Source organism: Lissotriton helveticus, chromosome 5_1 (genome assembly GCF_964261635.1).
Source record: "Lissotriton helveticus chromosome 5_1, aLisHel1.1, whole genome shotgun sequence".
Lineage (NCBI taxonomy): Eukaryota > Metazoa > Chordata > Amphibia > Caudata > Salamandridae > Lissotriton > Lissotriton helveticus.
Window position 1 is genome coordinate 1056606032 of NC_136065.1, and position 26611 is coordinate 1056632642.

Genomic DNA, 26611 nt, shown 5'->3' on the forward strand with positions numbered 1-26611 from the left:
AAGTAAAATGGAAGATCTGTGTTTTGCCTAGTCCTAATTTTGAATCAAAGTTGCATAGAGGGTTAAGATGTCTCCTGCAAACACATTATGTAACATGCAGACAACAGATTTGCATTTTATGTAAATGGGTAAGTATGTTACTGCTTTTAAGACAGAGGTCCTTTTGTTGCTTGCAGTTCATAAATTGTAATCCTTCTAAGATAGCAGAGTGAGACATGTGGCGAATACACCTTGTAATCCTCACTGTCTTATGTAACATCCTTTATATTCATGTACACACATACGATTTATTGTCAATGTATTACCTGTACGTGTGATGTAAAGCGCTCTGACATCCTGTATTGGGTTGAGTTCATTGCTAAAGCACTATAAAAAAAATAGTGATATTTAAATTATTTGTGCAAATACTGGGGCGACCAACACATCTGACATTCTTACAGTGTATGCATATCTCATATACAGGAAATGAACAAAGTCAGTTCAGTTCAGTTCAACTTTATTCAGATACAATAGTACCCATAAAAGCACACAAAACACAAATACAATACAGCAATCATCAGAACATTTAAAAAAAATACAATATGCAGGTTTCAAAAGTGCATTATGCAAAACTATCCAACGTATCAATACGTATTTGGATGCAAATACCCATAAAGTACACCAAACATGAGTTTGTTACAGTACTCATTAGGGAAGAATAAAAGTACAATATACAAGATTCATAAGTGCCATGTGCCAACTGTCCAATATATCTGTATTTTTAACTTTTTGGGATCAGTTCACAGGTTATATCATGTGGTGTCAAGGGGCCATCATAGATCTCCTCACCCTTATCACAGTTTTTAAGAAAGTGCTGGTGCAAAAGATAAGATCAGCATTGTCCAAGTCCAATATTAAACGATACGCTATCCCCAAGGTGATTGGTCTTCTTTTATAAAAATAAGGATATAAAAACTGCTTAGAATAGTTAATATAGTAATTGCAGAAAAATATAAAATGCATAATAGTTTGCTCATTCCTACCGCCACAAGGACACAAATTAGAATCAGATTTGGGCTATAGCCAAGTGGGAAGCAGAGTGCAAATTGAATTTTGCCTGCTCTTAGTCAGAACAGTAAACTCGTTTCCCAGCGGCTCATTGGTAGGGTCAGATACACATGAAGCGTATGGCAATAATGTTCAATAGCAATGTAGTTATGAACAGTTGGTTTTCTTGCCTCTACCAACTCCCGCTCCTTGTTGAATAGGGAATACAAGGTATTCTGCAGTTCTTTTTTTGCCACTGCAGCTGCTAGTGTAGGATCCCAGAAAACATTTTCTCTATTTACACTACGCAGGCTACTCAGCACACCGCTTAACCAGGGAATCTCTAGGCCCTTGTCACAGCGTAGACAGTCCTTGATAATCTGCTGTGTTAGAGAGGCCGCTTCATTCTTCCACACTGAGACCCACATTTTTGCCGGACTGGCCTTAATAAAATCAGTTATAAAATTTAAATTGAGCTCCTTGTGACATATATATTGGGGGGTAGAGATTGGAGTGTTCAATAATTTTCTACAAAACCTATTCTCCTCCTGCTGGATTACAGAGCAATTACCCGTTCCCCAGATCTCGGCGCCGTACGTAGCCACCGGGGTGCACTGAAGTTTATACATTTTCTGAACAGCTAAGAGCGCACCCATAGTCTTTGGGCGGGGTAAGCTTAAAATCGAATTAGTGGCCCTTGAGAACTTGCTCCTGGCGTGAACTACATGCTCACTCCAGGAGCCGTTCGCAGAAAAGTCTAGTCCTAAATAAACAAAAGATTTTACCGAGGTCAGTTTTTGGCCATCTATTGTAATCGGGCCAATATCACGCTTCCCCGGACCGGTTCTCGTTAAAAAAGATTTCTTAACATTTACCCGCAGGTCTAGTTTTTTCATAAAAATATTAAAATTTTGTACAAGAAGAGGCAGTGCTTTGGGGTGCGGCCTAAAAGAACCGCATCGTCTGCATAGAGAAGTACAGGGATGCGTTCTCTATTGATGTATGGAACATCTGGGGTGGCTAGTTTCAGAGAGGTACTGAGGCCATTAATGTATATGATGAAAAGTAGGGGGGCCAACAAGCACCCTTGTCTGACCCCCCTGCCAATCTCAATAGGCCCAGATACCTCTCCACCCGCACCATTCCTTACTTGGGCCTTGAGGTCTGTGTGCAGAAATGCCAGGAAATTTACCAAGGTGGCTTCCAGTCCACCAGCCAAAAGGATTGCCCACAGCCGTGACCTATTCACTAGGTCAAAGGCTGTGGACAAATCCATAAAAGCCATGTAGACAGGAGACCTCCTTGCGATGGCGTACTTGCCGACAATTAGATTTAAATTAAGGTATTGTCGCCCCGAAACGCACCCACTGACCATTCTCCTGCCACACCTGCAACTTCACCTGCGACCGGTCCCAACCACCTCCGCTGCATACTCCTCAACACCCGCTCCGCATGCAAACACGCTGTCGAGCTCTGGGACCTACTCGACACCTCCGCCCCAGACGTGGCCTTCCTGACCCAGACCTTGTGGAACGACTCCTGGGCACCTGACATCGCCATAGCCATCCCGGACGGCTACAAGATCTCCCGCAGAGACCGCACCAACGGAATTGGAGGAGGAATAGCCATCGTCCACAAGTCCACCCTCCAGGTCCACACCCTTGCAGACAACTCCCTCAACTCCGCCGAACACCTTCACTTCCGGATCCAAACGGACGCCAACACCACCCTCAGAGGAACACTCATCTACAGACCTGCTGGACCCCGGGCCCTCTTCAGTGACTCCATCGCAGACCTCGCCAGCACCCACGCACTCGCCTCTACGGACTATATCCTCCTCGGGGACCTGAACTTCCATCTCAAGAGCAATAACGACGCCAACTCCGCTACCCTGATCGCCAACCTCGGCCTCCGACAACTCGTCACCGAACCCACCCACGCCGCCGGCCACATGCTCGACCTAGTCTTGTCCACAAGCACCCACATCGCCTTCAACCACACCACCGAACTCCACTGGACCGACCACCGCTGCATCCACTTCACCTTCAAGAAACCAACCACGCACCACCGCACCCAACTGCTGCCTCGCCGCTGCTGGAGCAAATTTACTGAAGACCAGCTGACCTCCACCCTCGCCCAGACCCCACCCACCGACACAGACGCCGCCGCCCATAACTTCAGACAGTGGATCGACGACTGCGCCAACACTCTGGCCCCGCTCAAGAAACCCCCCATCAACCACCCTAGCAAGAAAGCCGCCTGGTTCACCGAAGAACTCCAGACCTCCAAACGTACATGTCAGAAGCTGGAGAAGAAATGGCTCTACGACCACACACCAGACAGCCACGCAGCCCATAAGGACGCCATCCGCAGACATCACCACCTCATCAGAACAGCCAAGAGATCTTCCTTCAAAGCCCGCCTGGACAACAACGCACACAACAGCAAAGAGCTTTTCAACATTGTGAAAGAACTCTCCAACCCCAGCGCCAACACCAACGACATCCCGTCCTCGCAAGATCTGTGGGACTCACTGGCCACCTTCTTCCATCGCAAGATCGCTGACATCCACGACAGCTTCAACACCTCGTCCACCCCGACCGCAACAGACCCCACCACGAACGCCACATGCACCAACCAGCTGGCCTCCTGGTCCTACGTCAACGACGACGAAACCCGCAAAGTCATGAACTCCATCCACTCAGGATCCCCGACAGACCCCTGCCCACACCACGTCGTCAACAAAGCTGACGCAACCATCGCACCCCAACTACGGAAGGTCATCAAGGTCTCCTTCAACACAGCGACCTTCCCGGAAAGCTAGAAGCACGCCGAAATCAAGAAGCCCAAGGCAGACCCCTAAGTCCTCAAGAACTTCCAGCCCTTCTCCCTGCTCCCCTTCCCGGCGAAGGTCATCGAGAAAATCGCCAACATGCAGCTGACCCACTACCTCGAGGACAACTACATCCTAGACCCATCCCAGTCCGGATTCAGATGAAACCACAGCACCGAGACAGCCTTCATCGCAGCCACAGATGACATCAGGCGCCAACTAGACAACGGCGAAACTTCAGCCCTCATCCTCCTGGACCTGTCAGCTGCCTTCGACATTGTCTGCCACCGCACACTAAGAACATGCCTCCAAGAAGCCGGAATCCAGAAGAAGGCCCTGGACTGGACCACGTCCTTCCTCTCCGGCAGAACCCAGAGTCCACCTCCCACCCTTCCGATCCAAAGCCACTGACATCATCTGCGGCGTACCCCAGGGCTCATCCCTCAGCCCGACCCTGTTCAACATCTACATGGCCCCCCTCGCACAAGTGGCCCCCCAGCACAACTTGAACATCATCTCCTACACCGACGACACCCAGCTCATCCTCTCCCTCACCAAGGACCCACACACCGCCGAAACCAAACTCCACGAGGGAATTAAGGCCGTTGCCGAGGGGATGAGGAGCAGCCGCCTGAATCTGAACTCGGACAAAACGGAAGTCCTCATCCTCGGCTCCACCCCCTCCGCCTGGGATGACTCCTGGTGACCGACCACAATGGGAACAGCTCCAACACCCATGGACCACGCACGCAACCTAGGATTCATACTCGACTCTTCCCTCTGCATGTCGAAGCAGGTCAACGCCATCTCCTCCTCCTGCTACAACACCCTCTGCATGCTTCGCAGGATCTACAAGTGGATCCCGACCGAAACCAGAAGAACGGTGACCCAAGCCCTCGTCAGCAGCAGGCTGGACTACGGCAATGCACTTTACGCAGGAATCCCGGCCAAACACCTGCGATGACTACAACGCATCCAAAACGCCTCCGCCCGACTAATCCTCAACGTCCCCCGCTGCAGCCACATCACCTCCCACCTAAGAGACCTGCACTGGCTCCCCGTCAACAAGAGGATAACCTTCAAACTCCTCACCCACTCACACAAAGCAGTCCACAACACCGGACCAGCCTACCTGAACAACAGACTCAACTTCTACACCTCCGCCCGCCAGCTTTGCTACGCCAGCCTCGCCCTTGCCACCGTCCCGCGCATCCAACGAACAACCTCCGGCGGCAGATCCTTCTCCTTCCTCGCCGCCAAGACCTGGAACACCCTCCCCACCCATCTGCAGCAGACCCAAGACCTGCTCACCTGCAGAAAGCTCCTCAAGACCTGGCTCTTCGAGCAGTAGCAGCACCCCCTCCCCTCAGCACCTTGAGACCCTCACGGGTAAGTAGTGCGCTTTATAAGTTCACTGATTGATTGATTGATTGAAGTTCTATTGAACCCATTGAGCTAAAGAAAATGCAACTATTTGCTAAAGGAGTGGCACATGCCTAGCCGGCATGGAATACTCCAACCCAGATAGTAGGTTCTAAAGAACTCCATTAGTAACTGGCCAACTGGAATTTCCATGCGGAGTTTTGGAAGGGAAAAGGGTCTGTGTTTGGATTTCATTCACCTGGCTCTCACCCTTGAAGTGTGCTAAGAACAATAAAACACAGGGGACACGGGCTGGCGCATCAAGGGAGCCTTCCCTGTGTACTACAAAAAAACTAAGGCAGCCAGCATCGGCGCGCGCGGGGGCTTGTGGCGGGCATGCTTTCTCTAATGTAGTTTGCCTTCCCCGCGCGCCGCCTGTCAGCCTCTGTTAGAACAGCAGTATGGAGCCGCCGCGAAGAACACGGGCTGATGCCGCGAGCCCCAGCCCAGGACACGCGCGCGCACACGGCTCCCTCCGCCGTTCCCTCTTCCTCCCTGTGTTTTATTCTTAACACACATGTCTTACCTATCAAAAGGACAATCACCATGTCAAAGATTTCTCTCCCTTTTAAAAAAAAAAAAAAACTGCGTCACATGCTTGTTATTCCCTCAGCCGAATCTCTCTCTCTCTTCCTTTCGCTCTCTCACTCAGGTCACTTTGACAAGCTTTCTCTCCTCCCACTCGCATTGCAATTAGCATATTAATAAACCACAGCATTGCCAGCCGAGAGAGCGAGCGAGCCAGGGAGGGAGGGAGCCAGCGCGCGAGAGAGAGAGAGACTCGCACACATATACACACACACACACATACACAGACAGAATAAAATTCCTTCTTCCTGCCTCCGCGGAGGCCCGCTTTCTGCCGTTTGGGGGGGCTTGTTTTTCCTCCCGGAGGCTGCTCGCGAGGACAGTTCATGCCAGGACCCTGCACGCTGGGAACCCCGAACCCTCTCTGCTCCAGGCCAGGCATGTGAAGATGTCAGTGGGTTGCGCATGCCCTGGTAAGTGCCCATTTTTACCTCAATTAACTTGCGGTCAATTAAGGAATGGGTATGGGGGGGCACGGAGGGGGGGGGGGGGGCGCTCCTGTCACTCCATTGTGTGTGTGTTTTTTCTCGTCCTAAAACAGCACCGCTAGGCTATTCTAGCGGATCCTTTTGGGGGAAGTCTAGGGGGCACCAAAAATACCCAGAATCCCTAAATGTCAGCCAATCAGAAGTGCCTCTGGACTTTGACCCCGGGTCATCGGAGGCGCTGATTGGCTGGTCCTAATTTTGGGACGCTTGCTCGTTTGACCCAGCTGGGAGGAATGCTGCGTCCGCCGCTGAGCAGCGGTACCACCTCTCCTGCACCCACCCTTACTGCCACTCTGAGGGTGTGTCTAGGGGTGGGGTTGGGCATTTACCCCCAGAAACCTTCCAAAAGCCCCCGCGTTGTGCAGCGCTGGCTGTGAGCTGCGCAGCCCGTGCGCGCATCCGTCTGTGAGTTTGTTTACATGTTAGACCGAGTTACTCAGTGTCAGGCGTTCTTGCCAGAGCTACCTCACAGCAGGGCTTTCACGTTTCCAGATTGCACGCACGAGTAGCTCTGTCCTCACAGGATACTAATTTGCATTCTGGTATTTGTAGGGCTGCTGAGATAACAGGACTGCAAATACCAGAATGCCGAGGAAAACAACCTTGCCTGGATGAGACGAGGTGCTCTTCCTGCATGAGTTTGAGAAACATGAATTTAGAACATGTTGTCGCAGTGACACGTTGAAATGCAATGGGGACAGTGAAACCAGGATGGGGTCGTTCGCCCTTTGAGCAGTGTTTATCACTTGTTGTATACTTTGTTGTAAAACTTTAGTGAGTCACGTTCTCCAGTTGAATGGGTGAATAGCTGACGCAGTACGGTTTTTGGTCTTTGCATCATAAGTTTGTGTTCCTCCATATCCCATTTTGAAGTCAGCACTACGAGTCCTAGAATGCAAGGAAAAAAAAGAGTGTCCTGGATTAAAACTACACATGCATGGACATGATAAATGCGGGAGCTCTGACAGTTACTTGTATGCATGGGTGTCAGGTAGGGGTAGGATTTCAGCTTGATAACCCCTGGCAGTGTCCTTAATGCCAAGGGGTGCCGAGGACTGGGGCACCTCAGCAGCGTTAGAAAGCGCTGTGTAAATTTTTATTGTATGCTATACCACACCGTGTTTACTTTCTGTAAATTCCAGTCCTTGGGCGTACCTTGAGAAGCAAGCATGAGGGTCTCAGAATGTGACCGGGAGCAATCCTGCGGTGTCACTGGGGTCAAATACTGCGTGGTGTCTCTTTTGCTACATTTGGAGTATTGCAGAATCGGCAATCATGCTGGTAAGGAGATGCTGTCATGACAACAGGACACTTCAGTCCTGGGCGTTCATTTACCTAGCTGATGTCTTCCGGAAGTTGCACTTTTGGTTCACTTCAGTAGGACTGGAGTCCCAAATATAATGGGGGTTTTAAAACAATAAATAAAACAGGAAAGACGTCTCAATGTCTCCAGTGGCATAGACAGCTGGTAACCCGGCGACTTGCTATTTTTAGAAAAGTGGTTGGACATGCTCACCCCATCGCATCTCTGTGGCAACATTTTTTAGAGATATCAATTGTTGTGCGAATTGCTCATCCAGACTTGTTTTTTTTTTACCTTGCATACTGGGTTTATAGTGTGAAATTTATAGAAGTGAAGGTAAGGCACAAGTCCTAGAATGCAAAGAAAAGAGCATGACTTACATAAACGACTCCGAGCCAACATGCGGCCATAAGAAATTGGGCTTATTTTTCTTGTTTTATCGTACATGTTTACAGAGCCTGGTGTTGTATTTATTGTGTGGGTTGAACTGAGGACGCGTCTGTCATAAACCTTCTGTTTTATGTGACACCTTTATCTTGTCTTGGCTTTTTACCCAACTTTAGATGTTATTCTGGGAGACACAACGGAATATTTAGCATTTTAAATATCCCTTAAGTCCCAGAAGTGCTGTCAACTAAAATGGCATGCCTGGCTGAAGTTGTTGCATGCTATATTGGGGCACTTGGCAACTATGTGCCAATAAAATGAAAGTAAAAATGTAGTATGGGGACCTGTGGATTTCATCTTAGCTTTAGTGGGCATACCAAGATAACAATACAGTACTTCACTGGTGATACAAAACCGTTTTTTCCTAAACGTTTTTGTGGTTACACAGCAAAACTGGGCAGTTGGGTGTCCAGTCAGACGCCTATAAATAGAAATAGCCTTCTTAATCGCTTAAAAGTCAGTCCATTGGGAAAAAGTGCACTTAAGAAAACCAGCCCGGAGTCAGTTAATGGCAAGTAGGTTGAAGAACATGGTTGAAAGATGTGTAGCATTTATAAATGGGGAAGATTCTATGCTGTCATTCCAAACTTTCTTCTTTTCGGCACCAGGTACTTCACCCAGAGGAGTATTACATACTATTGTCTATTGCTGTATTGTTCCACCTTGCAGGATGTGCATCTGTTATAATGAATGAGGGACTATTTTACATATGAAAAGTATATTCAGTCAGCACACTGTTAGTCACAATTAATTTGTTCTGTTGTATGCTTTCAATGCTGAAAGAAATATCATTTTGACTACATTTCACCCAGCACAGTCAAAGCCAACAGGACTCCCTTTAGTGTGATAAATAGCATTTGTGCATGGAATGTGCATAAACAGAATTTGTGAATACCTTTGTTTACATGTGTTGCCACAATAAAGAACTACTGGCGTTGCCAATGCTTGTTTAATTTATGCTCTGCCCATCTAAAACTCTGCATAAGTGATTATGTAGATTAGCTTCGTTGATTGTGAGCAATAAAACCCTATTTTGATTACCTTTGATTCCACTCACCAACCTCCATGGTGGCAACATTCAGCGGTGAATAAATGGGGAAAAATGCAAAGTTTTCGAGCTGTGGTAAGAGTTACAATATGTGAAGTGAAAGGCAACTTTAAGCCCACTATGATAAGATTATTAGGAAAATGCTATACGCTGCCGGCATTTAAAGAAGTATTGTGAATGTCCATTATGTACATCCATCTCCTGAAAAGCTGCTGTGGATGTCAGCTCTCTGGTTCTATCTTGGTGACCAGTATTGCTGACTGTATTGGAATTCATTCCTGTTGGCTGTACTTACTTATCCATGGTGTTGAAGTGAAGATGACAGGTCGTCCCAAGGCTGGTGTCTCACCTCTTTGAAGCATCAATTGCTTTTTATTCCACTCTGTTTTGCTTTCTGAAACTTTTAGCTTTGAATTTCTGGTTGTGGCATGAGGTGTGATAAATAATTGTTTGATATCTGTGCAGATAGAGCAGGCTGCAGCACGACGCCTGCACAGGCTATTGAGATATTGTTGCACTTGCGTCTGCACAGAAATTCTACATATGTTCTGCAAATATCTTTCATCATTGTGAGCTGAGAGGAGGTTATACACCTTGATGCAAACACACTCTGGGAGACTCAGTTCACACTTTTACGATATAACAGGCAAAACTGATTTTTTTATTACTTCTGTGGCCTGTACTACCTCGTTTCTGATGTTTAGACATGTATTTTAGCACCGGCCTTTTATTTTTAAAAGTAAATAAAACTGATGCTAAATGCAAAGTCAGATTGAAAATCACTGCACAGCACCACCTTTTGCGTTAGTTCTCCCATTAAGTAAGAGAGACCGGATGTGTATTTATGTATGTATGTGTGTGTATATATAGAAACAGAATGTTCAGTACTGGTCTTTAAAAATAATTTCTGGATCACTATAAGAACTTTAACCATCAGGGGTTTTGGGGATCCCCAGCTGAACTGCTTCAATCACCTTTTGATTAAGCAGTTCTCACTGTTACTTCTAGACGGGTTCTACCCAAGAATAGTTACTATTCAACTTGTCCTAAGTGTACCAGAAGTGTTTCCACACTTGTTGCATTGGTGTTTTCCCACTTTGCGTACCCTGCTCTTAATCATGCGCATGTCCTTCTCTGTTGCTGGAGTTTTGTAAATTGGTACAATGAAACCACAAACTGTGATTGTTTCAAGCTAAACATGTGATTGTCACCGGCTCTTGGGCTAACTACACCATCTGGAACTTTTTAAAAATCACTCACTAATCCTGGATTGAGACAATTGTGAATGTTGGTTGCACAAGTTATTAACCATATTTGGCAAAGTAATGCGAGTGGTGCAGTAGTTGTTAAAAAAAGGCAATTTGAAGATGGAATATTGTGATTGGTCAGTCGTGTAACAATTAGCGTAGTCCTTCACTTGAGGTTTGATGCATCTCCAGGAACTAATGAGATTGCAGATTAGCCCAATTTTGAGAGTTTCATGGTCTGTTATTCTGCAGTCATTTTTCAATAAATTGTGTTACTGGTGTGGGTTGTTTTTCTGTATTTAGGACCTTTAAGAAGCAATTAAGTTCTACCATCACTTGTAGGCATTTTCTAATTATTCTCTTTTTCATTTTTGTTTATAGTATGGTGTTTCTTGCGCCTTCACACTAGTTTGCAGCAACAGCATACTCTGCACGTGTAGTAGCTGCTTAAAGCAGCATGCTGCTTTCTCCTAACCCATATCTTCTGTGCACACCCCCTTCTATACGAGAATGGGACACATTTCTGGTACATGAAATGTCCTTTTTGAATATAAGATTATGAAAATTATTAGTCAGCAGTTTAAAGACTGACATTATTTTCAACCACAACCTTGATAAGGAAGCCCGTTTCTTAATGAATTTTTTTATTGACCGTTTAACATTATTGAAGCATTCATCACCACTATTATTTACCTGTTGTTTACTATTAGTAAGTACTAATATTTGTAAAACATGCATATCTTGGTTGTTTTGTTCGAGAAATTGTATAACAAAGAACATAAAACACTAGCTTGCATTCTGCACTTGCAATTTGTGCATGGTAGATATTATTTAACGCACTCAGCTGTGAATCACAGCACTGCAGCAATTTCCTGTACCTGTCATCTTCCTGTTGGAGGGCACCCCGTAACTGTACGTAAAATTGGAGGAAAGAGTACGTGTATGGAAACTGGCGCCACAGCATACTTAATCTGATGAGCTGCAGTGAATGGCAGTAGCCAGGGGTCAGTGAGTCTGTCTCAGGCGGTGGCAACTGGCTTGCTTGATAAACCTGTGCATGTGGCACTATGGTTGTAAGTGGAGTGAAACTAGTACCAGCCACACGCCTGTTGCATCCTTCCTCGCCAGATGCTCTGGGACAGGCTCACAGCTGGAGGACTTGACAAAGATCACGTACAAGCGTAAAAACCTAATTTTTCAGTAAACATGCAGGTACAAAGGCTAACTTCAAAGTCCAGAAAGGTTGCTCGGAGAACGGTGAAGTGGTGTTGTGAAAACACTTAATGTTGTCGATTTCGCTGGCTTTGCTTCTGCAAAGTGTGTGTTGGAATGCCGGCAGGCTCAAAGAGAACTATGAGGGCTTGATCGCATACACTGAACTGATGGCAGACATTTTTACACCACCTTTGGGTATGCTCCACTCAGCCTTTCATCCTTTTGAGGTCGATTCCATGAGTATCTGCACTGAAGACCAATGGAAAAACCACATTACCAGTCGCGAACCAGTTCAAAATGTTCTTTCATGAGCTGGCCATAAGCGGTTCGCACAAAAGTTTCAGGAAAAGAGGTGTTTGAGGGATATAGTCAATATGCCAAACAATAACCTATTTGTTGTGATTTATTCCATCGGTCTATGCTTTGTTTTAGAAGTGAAAACTGGCCATTTTTTGGAGGGACGGGATATATGGGTCATGTCCCAAAACATATTTTTAAAATGCTGCCAATTACCAAACATGAAACATGCCAGCCCTATCTCAGAACAGGGACTAACACTACTCCTGGTGGTGGTGTTGCAGGAGCCTGAGCACTGGCAGTGAGGGGAGCCTGGGAGTCCCTGTGACATTGTTTCATCGTGGACTAGTGTGCGGCCCTGGGGTCTCTCAGAAAGGCCCCTCACTTGCATGGCCTCCTTTGCTGCCAGCTGCATGCTCGCCCTACTTCTCCCCGCTGCCGTCAGTGCATCATTTCATGGCCAGTGCGCGCGTGGCCTTCGGTCACACGCCATCTGCGGCGCTCCTATGACTCACCCAGCCCCAGGAAGGGATGCGCTGCTCAGTCCTCACAATAGGAGCGCGCGGCTCCCTTTCAGCGCGTGCCTCGCGCAGCCGCGCGGGCAAAGTCACAGGGCCTCGCGCTCTGATGTCAGAAAGTTCTCGATCTGTTGCCAGCCTGAGCCCACCCGTGGCTGCTTGCTCCCATTATAATATAAGGAGGCGTTGACTGTACGCTCCGTGTGCTGGTGCCATGGGATTCAAGTGTCAGCTGTGCTCATTCAGAAAGGAGCTTCTCATTAGCTCCTGCCAGACAAAATCCCCACAGAATATCCAAGTGTGATGGGGATTCTTTAATGTTGTAGCCTTCTAATATCCAAGGATGGAGCCCATTGGTCACAGCAGCATATTACGTCATCTAAAGTCGTGCTTTGCTGCATTGACTTTACAGTGATGACCAATTTGTATTTCACTGTGAGATATTTTTGCACTTAACATACAACACTTACATACAACAATGACCAGTTTGTATTTCACTGTGAGATGTTTTTGCACTTACATACAACGATGACCAGGTTGTATTTCACTGTGAGATATTTTTCCACTTACATACAACACTTACATACAACAATGACCAGGTTGTATTTCACTGTGAGATGTTTTTGCACTTACATACAACAAAGGCCAGGTTGTATTTCACTCTGAGATGTTTTTGCAATTACATACAACAATGGCCAGGTTGTATTTCACTGTGAGATGTTTTTGCACTTACAACAATGGCCAGGTTGTATTTCACTGTGAGATGTTTTTGCACTTACATACAACACTTACATACAACAATGACAAGGTTGTATTTCACTGTGAGATGTTTTTGCACTTACATACAACAATGGCCAGGTTGTATTTCACCGTGAGATGTTTTTGCACTTACATACAACAATGACCAGGTTGTATTTCACTGTGAGATGTTTTTGCACTTACATACAACACTTACATACAACAATGACCATGTTGTATTTCACTGTGAGGTGTTTTTGTACTTGCATACCCACCCCATGTAAAATAAGCCCCCTACATCATTTCTGCTTTCTGTTTCAACTTTCATGACGCACCTTCACCAGTACGCATGTTTTCTGTTTTAGTGTGTGTATCTACAGAGTATGTACCTATGGTGGGCTTCGGACCCATCCTGTAGCCTCTCTGCTTTGCACTGCGTGTGATCCTAGGAGGGGTGTTAGGCATGATGTTTACATGGTTCTGTTCCTTCTTGTGTGACCCTGCCTGCAACCCCTTAAAACAACCCTCTGGTCCTAAAGCCCTCTGCAAAGCTAGCTTGACTCTTGATCTCTGGCAGTTTTATTAAATTAATTCCATTTGATAAACACCTCTTAGCATCCTTCAACATCCCTTCCAGTCCATTTCATTTACAGACTGTGACTGGCCGTAGTTCCTCGAAATTTATAGGGTGCACATTCAGTTTCAAAAGTAAGGACAGGAACAGGAATTAGCAGTTGGAGCATTAAGTGGCATACATTGATTTTTTCAACTTCGACTTTCTAAAGTATTTTTCTATTCATAAGAAACTGAGCCTTAATATTTTAGTCGTCAGACTTTCAAGGTGTCAATATAAGACACTTTTACATAACTTAATAAATACAGGGAACCTAGGAGGAACTCGTACAGACATTCTGGGGTTATCCTGAAATGCTTGTATGAATAAGGCCTTCCCGAACCACAAAACCAGATCCTTCTCTTTAGGTGCAGTGTGAGAGTGGAGGGATTTGGGGAGGGGGCAGGGGAGGGGGGAGTTTGTCAGGTCAACACCATGAGAAGCGACAGCTAGGTAGCAGAATGGAGACTGGGTCTACCTGATTAAGGTGACACAGACCCAGACACTCCTGGGTTTTTTTCTGCTTTGTTTTTCAAAAATAGGAAAGGAAATCAAATCTTGATTTTCTGATCCAAAATGTATTTATCCTGGAGACAACAGTCTGGATCGAGTCTAAAAGGGGATTTTGGGGCTAGACAAGATTTGTTAAACTAGTTCTTAACCCCTTCGACGCTCATGACGAGCTGGGCTCGTCATGAGGTAGCCTCCTGGCACGCTCATGACGAGCCCAGCTCGTCACGTAACATGCGAATCCGCAAAATCCAGCGTACGGGCGGAAATCATGCCGCACGCATGCGGTTAAATGCATTTGGTGGCCAGTGTTGAGCTTGTCTTTTTTGAGACTCAGCCAAGCTTTTTTTTAATTTTTTTTTTTTTATGGACCCATTTTTAGCTTATGCGTCAGTTTTCGGCTTTTTATGGCTGCTTCAGCAGTTTAGGGACTAGTGATGCCCAGCGTATTTGGAAAAATGCCAAATCCATGACAGAATTTCAGAATATCCAGTAAGATAAATTAATTTACTATGAATCCAAGTGGCTTTTCCAAACATCTGGCATGGAGGGTAGGAGTTTTACATGCAGTACGGAGCACTACGCCTTTCCCTCTTGCTCCTGTACTGTGCTTGTAGTATTCATTTGTTGTCTGTTTACATCTGTTGTTGCCAATAGGACCAAAGACAGGAAACACTTAATGTTGAAACACACATTTTTCTTATTTTACTAGTAAGGGTGTTAATCCTACCCTTAAATGGTTACTTTAGAGGGAAACCCAAGGGCTGAAGCTATCAGTCTATAAGTTAGGGCCTCCAGCAGCACCAAGAGACATAGAAACTAACACAGAGACTCATTACTTCAGGGTAACAATCTCACTAATCATACCTATCTCACTAACCATACCTATACAAGTGTAGCGGAGGTCGCAAAACCATCCTGCCATATATAGTGTGTGCTTGAATCGTTAAAAAATATCTTTTGATGCTTGATCTGATGGTACAGATTAACTTATTTGAAATCTTCAAAAAGAATATTGTTTTAGGACCACAAAACGCATGTTCAATGTCTCTCTCTGCATGTATTCTTTTCCCTCCTGGCTGCAGGCACCGCTAAGTCAATGTAGATTAGTTTAGAAACAGAGGTCTGTGCTTTCCACTTTACGTTTCCAATAGAATTTTATTTTGGAAACAAACCGTCAAAGTAATGTATAAAGTAAGCATGGAATCTGCTTTTTACAGTACGGTCAAGATGAGTTGTTTTTCAATATAGCTCTCATGTAAAAACGATGTTGGTTGATCTGGGATTTAAACTCCTTACCCGTGGAAGGACAGTGGAGATGAGAGTGAGAAGCTGAAGCGGTTCAGTTCCAAAATACCCAACACACCCTCCTTACCTCTGGAGCACCACACACCTAAAGAATGCCGGCTGCTCTAGCATCCACCACAAAGATTCTTCTTTTGCGTGCAGCTGCCCATAATACTCTATTTCACTGCCCGTGTCTCTCTGTGGGACCATTTCAGTTCCGCCATTATCTTAATGACTCTAAATATCCTTGTAACTCTGACCAGCGGCTTTTGTCGCTTCATAATTAGAAATTATGACCATAGAGTCCTTACGACTTTACAGATCTTCCACTTGCATCTTTATGATGAGCGCGCTTGTGGCACGAACAATAGGTACTCTCCGATTGTTCCATACTGTTTCAATTTTCGGTTTTAAGTGTATTGTATTGGCAGCAGCATACTGTAGTAAGTTGGAAAATGCCTTATGGGTATCAGTAACTCTCTTCAGGGAGGTCTTTATGGCCATATCTGGTTTGTCCAAGAATTCCACAGGCTTAGTTAGGCTGTGCGCTGCCCCTTCTCTCTAGTCTCACCATCTCTGTGTATGAACTCGACATCTCCAGAGCTTACAGAAACCAGTGTCTCCAATCTCTCAGCTGCACATGGGTGTCTGGGGTGGAGGAGCAGGGACGGCAGAGTTAGCCACTATGTAAGTCTCCGATCATCACAGCAGGTAGAAAGATCACCCACATTCATATAGCTACCTTCCTTGATCCATGTTGGGCACTGCCAGGACATGTATACTTTACTCCTCTGTGTGCCCCAGACACTGAATGCAGGTCTTGTCAGAGCTCCTTAAAGGACACCAGGTCTGAACCCAGCTACCTCACCCTTTGCAGTTTTTCATGATCTAACTCCTGCTCTGTTATTAGTTTTATTTAAAATGCATGCTGGTGGTTGTCACTGAGGTACTTACTGTCTCTTCATTTTCCTCCCAAGTTGTTTTGATTTTGACTGAGCTCACTTTAATCCTGAAGCACTCCTGAACTGAAGGCTACACATGCCTACATCACATAACGCACCCGCCTCTATTTTACCTCCTCTCCGCCATCACTGCACCTATAACCACAGGATTACTTCAAAAAAGATATCCGGAACAAGAAACATTAATGAAAAGAGGTTAGTTGTAAACATGAGACAGCTTGTTGGGTTTGCAACCATCCCGTGTAGGAGTGATGGAAGGGGCTAGCTGGGCAGCCAGGAGGGTGGACGTCCGCCGATTGGAGACCGTGGGCCTAACTTGCTTGGCATTAAAGCTGCCCGTCTTAATGTGGTTGTCCGACTCCTTATCAAATGATAGTGACTACCCAGAGGAATGTAAAACTTTTAAAATAAAAAATACACCTAAAGCCACACTCATGATCCACCACAGCAGATATTCACATTAGAGTAAAGCTTCTCACCCCTCGACATACGTAGCAATCCCATCTCCCGCTCTCACGCAGATACAGTGATCATACAGCGGCATGAGATGTAGCAGCTCCCTGGAATTCTCTGCAAAAGTGGATACCGGCACCTGTCAAGATGAAGGTGAGGTGGGTGTCGCCAGCGCTGTGCTGATAAGTATTGCTTGGCTGGGAATGAAAATCTTGCAGAATGAAAATGTACAACAGTTCAGAGGGGCACAGTATCTGCAAGGGCTTTTGCCACGAAGACCCTAACAACCAACTTGAAGCCAAGAGCAAGATGGTGCGCTCTCCAAGGGATCTCCTTTGTCATATAAAAACTGTCCCGACCATAGTCACCTCACCAGGGACAAGTTATTAAGTTCTTCTAAACCCTAAGGAGGTTTGAAATGCACTCCAAGAGTGATTCCATGTGTCTGCTCTCTTCAACTTCCGAAAAATGGCCTTGTCTGCCGCGCCACCCGGGGACACACTGCCGTTTGTCATCAGAAACTGGGGAGTCGCTGGGGCTATCCCCGGCATCCAGCTCCACAAGACATTACTCAGGAAGGGCAATCCCTGAGCTGCTGGCTTTGTTTATTAAAAATAATGTGTTTACAATGCCCATTTACAGCACAGCAGGGGTTTGAATAATAGTAAAGGATGGGAGGTGGTGTGTAAAAGACTTAGAAAAGCTGCTTTTTTAAAACCGTAAAATAATCTCGAATTCACAATGAGAAAGTCCACAGGGAGTGTAAAGGGATGTTGGAGTGAAGAGGGATACAGAGAACTACCTGGGGATATGTGGGCACGGTTACCACTATCGCCAGTAAGGCAAGGTCTGAAGGAGAGAGTCTTGTTTGAGGTTAAAATTAAAATACATGGTTTAACCACTATTTCTGAGAGAAGAGTCTTGTAATCTTGCACACAAAACTGTAGGGGATAGGAGAGTCATAGACACTCTTCAAGATAATAAAGACGCCATTTATTAAGTCGAGCCTGGGCAGCGCATGCGCTGCTCTGAAGGCATGCTGTATTCAGATACGGACTTAAAGCTTCGCCCATATTTTTTCATTGGCTTGTGTCATTGTCCACTGTAAACTGTGGCTGTTCATTGGTCAATAGGCTTAAGTCCCTCCTTAGTACCGCCTTGTCTCATTTTGTAACCTCCCATGGCAACTTCCCCTGTTACGTGTGTTGTTACTAGGTAGGGTTTAATTACAGCTCCAAGCACTATTTTCTCAAATAGCTTTGTCCTGCCTGGCAGGACATGCTCTCTCCTAACTCTTTTATTTTATTTTTATAACCGGGTGCCAAACACATTTGCAATGCACTAGGTCTCTTATTTGCGAGAATTTAAACTATTGGCCTTGTACATGACAATGCCTTTTAGCTCTCTGTTTTAACAACACATACATAAAAGCCATTGTCAGTTACAATGCCAATAGCTCAGACTCTCATAAATGCAAGACCCATTTCATTGCAGATGTTTGTTGAATATGAGTACCCTAGCGCTAGAAGCCTTTGATGTGACTGGAATGATGGTGAGAGAGGAGCTGTGGAAAAGCACTAATACATGTGAATTCACATACTGTACACAGAATGCTTGGAATTGCCTCCACCCAGAAACTGGGGGGAGACTAGAACAGTTTATGAATTTATGACGTTCGGGGGCATAAAGAGGGCAGAATTCGTTTTTACAGAATAAGCTACAAGGTAGGGTCTGTGGTGTCAATAGTTAACTGAGAAATGGGCATTCTTGTGGGCCTGGCAGACTTCTATCGCCCGCTGAATTCCTGGTGTCTGTGTGACATTCAAACGGCCACACAGCAAACATTCTAAATGATTTAGTAACAGATAAAAGTCCAGCTCTCTTTACATTTTCCTTGTAAATCCCCAAATAATCGAATCATTGCCGAATACTTAGAATGGCCTACATTAACTGTGGCCTGGCACGTTTTCAGTGTGTTCACCAGAATTGTCAACAACATGCTGTACGCGCACTGGTGAATGGTTACAAACATACCTGAGCCGAGTCCAGGTGCTACAAAGGTGAACCCTTCCGAAAAGAGAATGCGTCAAGACCAGCACGCGCCTCCCGCGCGCCCGCACTGAAACCACAAACTGCAGCTGGACTCTGACCACCTGCACACACCTGATGCTTGTAAAGCCAGAGCTGCCGACTAGGGAACAGGTTCGAATCCCAGCGTTGGCTCAACACCCCGTGATTCTGGGTAAATTACTTAATCTCCCTCTAATCTAAAACACACATACAAATGAATCTGACCTTGTGTAATGTAACTAGCGATCAAGTAATGCGATCCAATGATTTTAGGCAGAGGCAGAGCTCGTGTTATATAACACTGCAAAAATAAAAATATCAATCCTAAACACAATCTAGAAGCTGCTTATCTTGATGAAGTGGAGTGCCACGGCACATGTCGACAACTCCAGTTAAAACTGCTCAGTACCCTCTCTGCTTCAACACGAGAGTGGAGAAAATCAGATTAAAAGTAAATGTAGATCTATTTAAGACCACATACTTGCAGATAGACTGAAGAATAAAGTGCAGGTCAGTTAATGGAGTTCTTTGTTTATCATGGTTACTTTGTTTCAAGTGTGTACTCGTGCACACAGTCAGTTCACAGAATAAGAAGTTAAAACAAGGTTTGCAGAAGTAAGGGCAGTGATACAGTAACACTCTGAGGAAGCAAATGAATGTGTGGCTACAAGAGTGATACTCAATTCAATTTCAATAAGCTTTATTCGGTTCATAAAAAACAACTATAAAAGCACAGAAAGAAAATATGTCAACAGACATTTGTTTAAAAACCAATACTGTACAATGGAAAGATAAAATCCGACAAATTATTAGTACTACTTAAAACATCATACTTTTCCTGGCATCGATAGATTTAAGAATAAAAGTTGCAGTGAAGAAACATGTATCCGGTTCTTGCATTGTAAATATCAACCTCATAGCAGCTTCCGTAGTAAAGGTATGATATTTTAAAAACAAGGGCTTTAAAAATGCAATACGAAAGTTCAGATACCGATCACATATGAGGAGAAAGTGCAAAGTGCTTTGTTTGGTATGGCCGTCACATGGACAAGGGGAAGCAGGAGCCTGCTTTACTCGTTGGAATGCTACCAAGTGATGAACAAGACCAAATCTCATTCTTGTGAGTACATAACAATGTGAAGATCTAGTTACCTGTCTCAAATAAGTTTGGAATCCCTCAATAACCAAATAGGAATTGTAGATTTGGCAAGTTGTTAGCTGCACTATGTTACTTAGTCGCCTCTTTTTTCTGTGTAACAAAAAAAAATCATCATTTCTGTTTTGGGCAGCTCGGCTACAACATTAGGGTCATCCAAAATGTTTAGTTAAAAAACTTCCTTAAAACTATGTACAATGTAATTGAGCCAGGGAATCTTAAGACAATTATCTAATCGAAGACAGTCTTTGATAATCATTCTATTTAAGGCAGTCTCTTCCTTTCGCCATATAGATCTCCAGATCAGTAAGGGCCTAATTGCTGTTAAGTCCGTCAAGTAGCTGATTCCTACTTCCCTGTGAATTAATTCAGTTGACGCCGAGGATGGCAAACACAGCAACTTTTAAGGAACCTATTTTCCACTGTTTGCAAATCACTATTAAAGTTATGACCCCATACCCCCGCGCCATAAAGTGCAATCGAGGTGCATCTTGACTGATTTATGTGTCATATCTTTAATTCGTCGCCCAACTTCGCTGCAAACCTAAAAACTCCATGGACGCTTTTTGCTATCTTTGCCCGGACATTCAACATCTCTTGTGACCAAGTCCCATCACTAGCGAAAGTTATCTCTAAATAACAGAACTTAGCCACCGTTTGGATTTTCTGCCCCTCTATAAAAAGGGGATTAATCCTCTTTCGCCTCAGTCCACAAATCATGGTATATGTTTTGGTCTTATTGATTTGCAGCTTCCTCCTAGTGATAAAATCAGCAAACTTGTCTATTAACCGCTGAAGGCCGATGGGTGTTCTAGATAAAAGCACGGCGTCATCTGCATAAAGTAGTACCAGTACTTCTTGACCATCCGCCTGTGGTGCATCTAATTTCACTAATTTAAGTGCTGCGTCAACTTCCATTAATAAAGAGTGTAAAGAGCACTGGAGCAGGTTCGCAGCCTTTTCAGATGCCGCATCTAACATTAGGGGTGCATTCTCCCCTATGCCCATACCGTACAGATGTTGACAATCTTTCATAGAGCCTAGCCAAGAAATAAATTATAGACTCTGGGGCCCCGAGTTCTAAAAGAGTTGGCCAAAGAATGGTATGATCCATTAGATCAAACGCGCTGCTGAGGTCAGCAAAGCATAGAAAAAGGGACTCTTGCTTAGCACATGTGTATTTTCCGATTAATACATTTAAATTAATACACTGTTCTAGGGTTCCTCGCCCTTTCCTGAAACCATATTGTGTCTTTGTTAAAATACCATTATCCTCAGCCCATTCTTCTAGCCTAACAAGTAGAAGCCTACTCAAAATTTTAATGGAGGAATCTAGAAGTGAAATAGGCCAATAATTTTTGGCATCAGGTTTAACCCCCTTCTTAAAAATGGGGATGATGATTGACTCGTCCCATGTAGGAGGAATTCCTTCGGTTATAGCATTGTTAAAGGCTCTATTTAATAAAGGTCCCCATAAAGCCGTTACAGCTTTATAGACGTCTATTGGAACCCGGAACCCCGTCCGGGCTTGGGGCCTTTCCTCCTTTACTACTTTTGATACCTTGTTCCACCTCCTCTAAGGTTATATGTAACTGTACAATAGGCCAAGTACTAGAATTGTTAAAATTATTACTAATAAGATTTCCTGATTTAAAAATGCTGGAAAAATGAGCAACCCAGGCCTCACTACTAACGTGGGACATAAATTCAGGGACATCCTCATCTTTTAAAAAAGGGGAATTGACTGTTTCCCAGAACAGTTGGCAATTTGATGTATCTGCGGCCTGGACAAGTTTATCCCAAGCCTCCTGTTGTAACTCTCTCTTCCTCAATTGAAGTCTGGATGTATTGTCCAATCTTAATTTCTTTACACGCCTCAAATCCCTGGGTCTGCTGGACAGTGCTTGTTTTAACTGGTTAAGTGAATGGGTACAGGCATGGTTAAACCATCCTCTATTCTCTGTAAATTTCTTGTTGGATGTCCTGGTCAAAATTAAGTTAATAGTATTATTTTACAAAAATGTGTTAAAATCAGTGCAGGCTCACTGTGACATCCAAATTCTCAGAGATCTCAACAAAACAATCAGTAACAATATTTTTTAACACCCTATCTGGGTTAACCCCTTTCCATTTAATTCTTGTGCCGTTAGGTCTGCACAGGGCTATATTTCCCACAGTTGTTAATATTCTTATGGGTCGTTTTTCCCATACAGCTACTTTCATTATGATACAATTATGGTCACTAAGTAGGGATTCTTCGATCTATGGGGTGGTACACAAGGGGATAATTTTGGCAGATACCAGTACATGATCGATGACTGAATTTGCATTTCTACCTGTAAAAGTAGGAAGCGGTTTCCCCGTTCCATCTCTTGCACACTGCATTATGTCCAAATCAAAATTCGCCATAAAGGTATTAAGTGTATCTCCATACATATTGTGGGGGAAATGCATACAGTCATCACCTGTGTCGTTCCTAAACCCACAGACCCTAGTGGTAGACGGAGGACATATAGGTATATTAAAATCTCCAACCCAGGGGGGAGGAGCCAAGCTCGTGAGCGTAATGGTCGCCTTTTAGCTCGGCTCCCGCAGCCCTCCGGCCTGATCATGTATCCTGTATAATATCCTGTCCGGAGACGACACATTATCGGACAATCGGAAACGGAACACCTCGCTGGTACTCACCATTTGACCCGGAGATCTCGACGTGCAGCGGCTCCGAAGTTGTGCCCTCCGCAAGACCGGGGCCTCCGTGGAACCTAGACCGGGACCTAGCCTGTGGGGTCCGACGACTGTCGGCCCTGGTCGGGAGAGTGAACCAATGATGAGAGCCGTTGTGCGAAAATCCCGGCGATCCTGATCCGGGCCTGCCCTGGTGACCGCGCGGCTGATGTGGGTGAGATGCACCGGGGACTGATTCCGTGAAGGGGTCCTCCCCCCGCCGCTGCTTTGACCGGCGGCCCTGGACCTCTGCGCCCGGACTCTGCTTGTTGGGGGCGCCGGTGCTGGTGTAGGCGGAGACCCGCATTGGGCGGACATCCTTTCGGTACCAAGGCTGCCATTGCTGGGAGCCCCCCGGAGCTCTGTGAAGTCCTACATTTTTTTAACTGTTTTTTGGGGGTCGCGGAGGGCGGCGACTGGGCTGACTTCGCGAAATGGCGGCCGACCCTCTGCAACATGAATCGCCTTGTGGCGGTGGGCTTGGGTTGCCTAATTGCGCGGGGGTCCGGTCTGGGGAGCGTGAGCTTACGGTCAGAGATATCCTGGAAGCTCTGAGAGCCTTGCGCGCATCCCTGACCCCCGATGTCCCTGTGAGTCCGCCACGATCTGCCGCCATTTTGAGCAGCCGTTTCTTCTTGCCGCCCGCTTGTTTCAGTGACTCCATTGCCTCGCCCCCCTCTATGGCCGCAAGTGTTGCTGCCGCTGATCGAAGATCATTTTGTGTGCCGGTGACTTTGGAGCTCCCTGTTTTTCGAGGTTCTGACCCCGGGGACTTGGACATTGTGCCGCGGCCCTGTTCGGCTCGGATGCCTAGAAATATTGGTGGACTGCCGCCTGCACCTGCTCCGATGGCTTCGCCTTTGTTTACTACGGAGACCCTCTCGCCTTCCCAAGCGGCGAAACTGACCTCCTGTTCTTCATCACCCGTGCTGCGATTGCTGATGCATTTAAACTCTCTGCTCGGACTTTTGCTCACTTGCGGACTGATTTACCCCCCATGTCTACATGGTAGTCAACATTTTTTTCGATTGTGTGCTGGTTTTGTATTGAATATCTCATTCTACACTGTCATGTGGTGGGTGGGATTTGTGGTTCGGAAGGGATGGGGGTGATATGCACGACTCCTGGTTGATTATTGGTATACGACTTAGTGGCGCAGTTGTTTGTACCCAAAGAGAGGTGGGTGGTCCCCTCCTCTGTAAGTTTTATGGCGCTTGATGGGGTGTCGTCCTGGTCTGTTTTTGCTGCGATTGTCTGGTTGGGCGGAGGGCGGCGGCCGACCATATTGATTTCTGTTCTTATGCTCCTCCCTCCTGTTTTCTTTATTTTTGTTTCTGTTTCTTTTTGTCTCGTTCTTCTCTCTTTCTTTCTTGCTATATTTCGGGTTCTGGTTTAGGGCGACAGGCACGCTGTCTGAAGGGTAGGCCATAGCCTTCTACAGGGGTGCAGGGTGGGATGGGTGGGTTGGGTTCTATTTGTTGTTTGTTTTATGGTTCTATGGCCCTTTTGTATCTCTTTATAGTAATGCCGCGTCTGTCCTTGCCTCCCGTGGTGTGTTCGGGGTGAGGTGTGTGGCGTCGTTAATCCTCCTTTTATGGTTCGGTTGCATTTCTTCTCGATTGCTGTACCCTCACTGGTGCTGATACTCCTGTTTTCTCCTGTACTCCCGCCACGGGACGCCTGTGTCGGCGTGTCTTCTTTCTTTCGTTTTTGTATTTCATTTCTTTTTCTCATTGTTCCGTCTTGTTCTCCTCCCCTCCCCCTCTTTCTCCCCCCCCCTTCCCCCCTCCTTTCCTCGCCCCCGTCCCCCTCCCTCCATTTTCCTAGAGGTCATTATGACGGGTTAGTTTTGATGTAATGTTTCTCCGATCCCTCTGTTCTGGCTTAGCTGTGGTTTGGGTGGTGGGCATGTAACGATGATACTGTTCAAGTGTCGATTATGTCTAAATTATCTCGATCTTCCTGTGTGAATTGCGTTGCCTCTCCTGTATTGTGGCCCCATACCCCCTTATTGTCGCTGAGGCTGGTTCTGGGACTTCGGACATCTCTATATTGAAAGTGAGCCTGTCATATGCCTTATCCCCATATTATAAAATTAACCTTTTTTGCTCCTGTGTCTTGGCCCTCTGGTTCCTAGGTATATTCTCCCTTTTTACGATTGTATTGCCTCTGCTTCTTGCTGCTTGACTCTGTAATGTTTGCCTTTGAACTTTTGATTGTTTTACGTATTGAGGCCGGCCGATTTGGTTGTAGGCCTAGACTTGTATATCCTTTTGACGCTAATAAAGGTTTTTAAAAAAAAAACCCCAAAAAAAAATCTCCAACCCAAATGATGTCAAAATTAACATCCTCGTCTGAGCTCAGTTTGCCAATGACATTCTCCAGTTCTGTAACTACTTTAAACCGTGTACAGTCGAAAAGGTTATTATAGAAATTAATTAAGAGTACATCCCGGCCGTTTTTTTTGTGTAACCAAAGTACCTAGGAATGGCACCCGATGTTAATAAACCTTTTAACTTCTATAGGCAGATTGATTGACAGGAGGATTAAGAGACCACCCTGTGCTCTACCAGCGGAAGAACACAGAGCAGGTAAATCATAGGAGGCATACCCCTCAAAGCTAACAAGGTCTGTGCACCAAGTCTCCTGGAGACAAATAAATAATATCATGGGTATGGAGAAAGTCCGTCCATCCTAACATACCCCTTTTTTTTAGTCAACCCAGCTATGTTGCAGGTGGCTATAGAAAACCCACTGGCTTGGCATGCAGATTCTATTTCTATCGGCTGACCTATATTGCCCTCAGGAGTTGCCCCTTGCTCTATGTCAGGACCCCTTTCGTCAGAGGTATACACTACTCCCATAGACTTGCCTGACCCACTGGTCCCTGTCCCACTATAATTACGGCCCCTAGTTAGTCAATGCCCCTACTGTCCGCCATTCCTTCTATATGGCGGTCTAGATCCAGTCAGTCATTCTCCACAAGAGTGCTGAGTGGTTGGAATCGATTGTATATGGGTAGGTTAAAATGCGACTGGAGTGGTAAAGCCCAGTTGGTTCTTTGATGTTCCTAATTTGCCCCTCTATGGGGCACCTGTTTTAAATGGCTATAAAAGAAACCAAATGGAAGTAATGAGGTGCTAGAGTCATTAGCTGACAGGGCTACTACTCTATTCAGAGAGATCCTGGTATAATGTGGGTTCTTGAAATTAATAAGAACACAATCACCCTTTATGGATTTCTTTAGTGGGCCTATCCAATTGACTTCTCTTGTTGTAAGGATCTGATCTGCGCAATTAACCGGATAGCCACAGTTATGGTTGAGCCAATGCACCGTTTTATTTTTAAGAGATGCATGTGTTTCAGTTTGTGACAAACTAAGAGGGGGGACATTCACCAAGACTGCCACATACGGGGAACATGCCGGGGGTAGATTGATGGTACTACTGCGTTTTCCCTCCTCTGATTCTTTCTCTATCCGGGTATCAATCCCCTGTATGCTCTCCTTACTACTAATACCTAGGTTTCGTACATCACAGATATGGTTACTCCCTGTCAATTGCTTTGTGTGGCCGAGGGGGACTAAATTATCGCCCGTAACTGTATCTTGTGCATTAGGGTTGATACTGACCCCACACTTTCCTATAGGTGTCGGACACTGCTCCC

At 45.5% G+C, this 26611-nt stretch overlaps 1 protein-coding gene and 1 long non-coding RNA gene across 6 annotated transcripts in view; one reads left to right on the forward strand and one right to left on the reverse strand.

The window, feature by feature from the left end:
* LOC144755102 (uncharacterized) overlaps nt 1-5925 on the reverse strand; it is a 49510-nt gene extending 43585 nt beyond the window's left edge. Inside the window, exons 1-2 of the long non-coding RNA XR_013594840.1 lie at nt 5808-5925; nt 306-366 (exon numbers count right to left, since the gene is read on the reverse strand). This is a non-coding gene — a long non-coding RNA (uncharacterized LOC144755102). The remainder of the gene's footprint in view (nt 1-305; nt 367-5807) is intronic.
* Nucleotides 5926-6045: 120 nt separating this feature from the next.
* The window catches only part of LDB1 (LIM domain binding 1), a 402291-nt gene continuing 381725 nt past the window's right edge, over nt 6046-26611 (forward strand). For 2 of the 5 annotated variants that reach the window (XM_078643602.1, XM_078643605.1), the window contains exon 1: nt 6119-6282. In XM_078643602.1, the coding sequence (XP_078499728.1) occupies nt 6258-6282 (25 nt within the window). In that variant the 5' untranslated portion in view covers nt 6119-6257. Of the gene's footprint in view, nt 6283-26611 lie in introns of all 5 variants that reach the window. The other 3 variants (XM_078643610.1, XM_078643604.1, XM_078643603.1) reach the window with 3 other exon arrangements.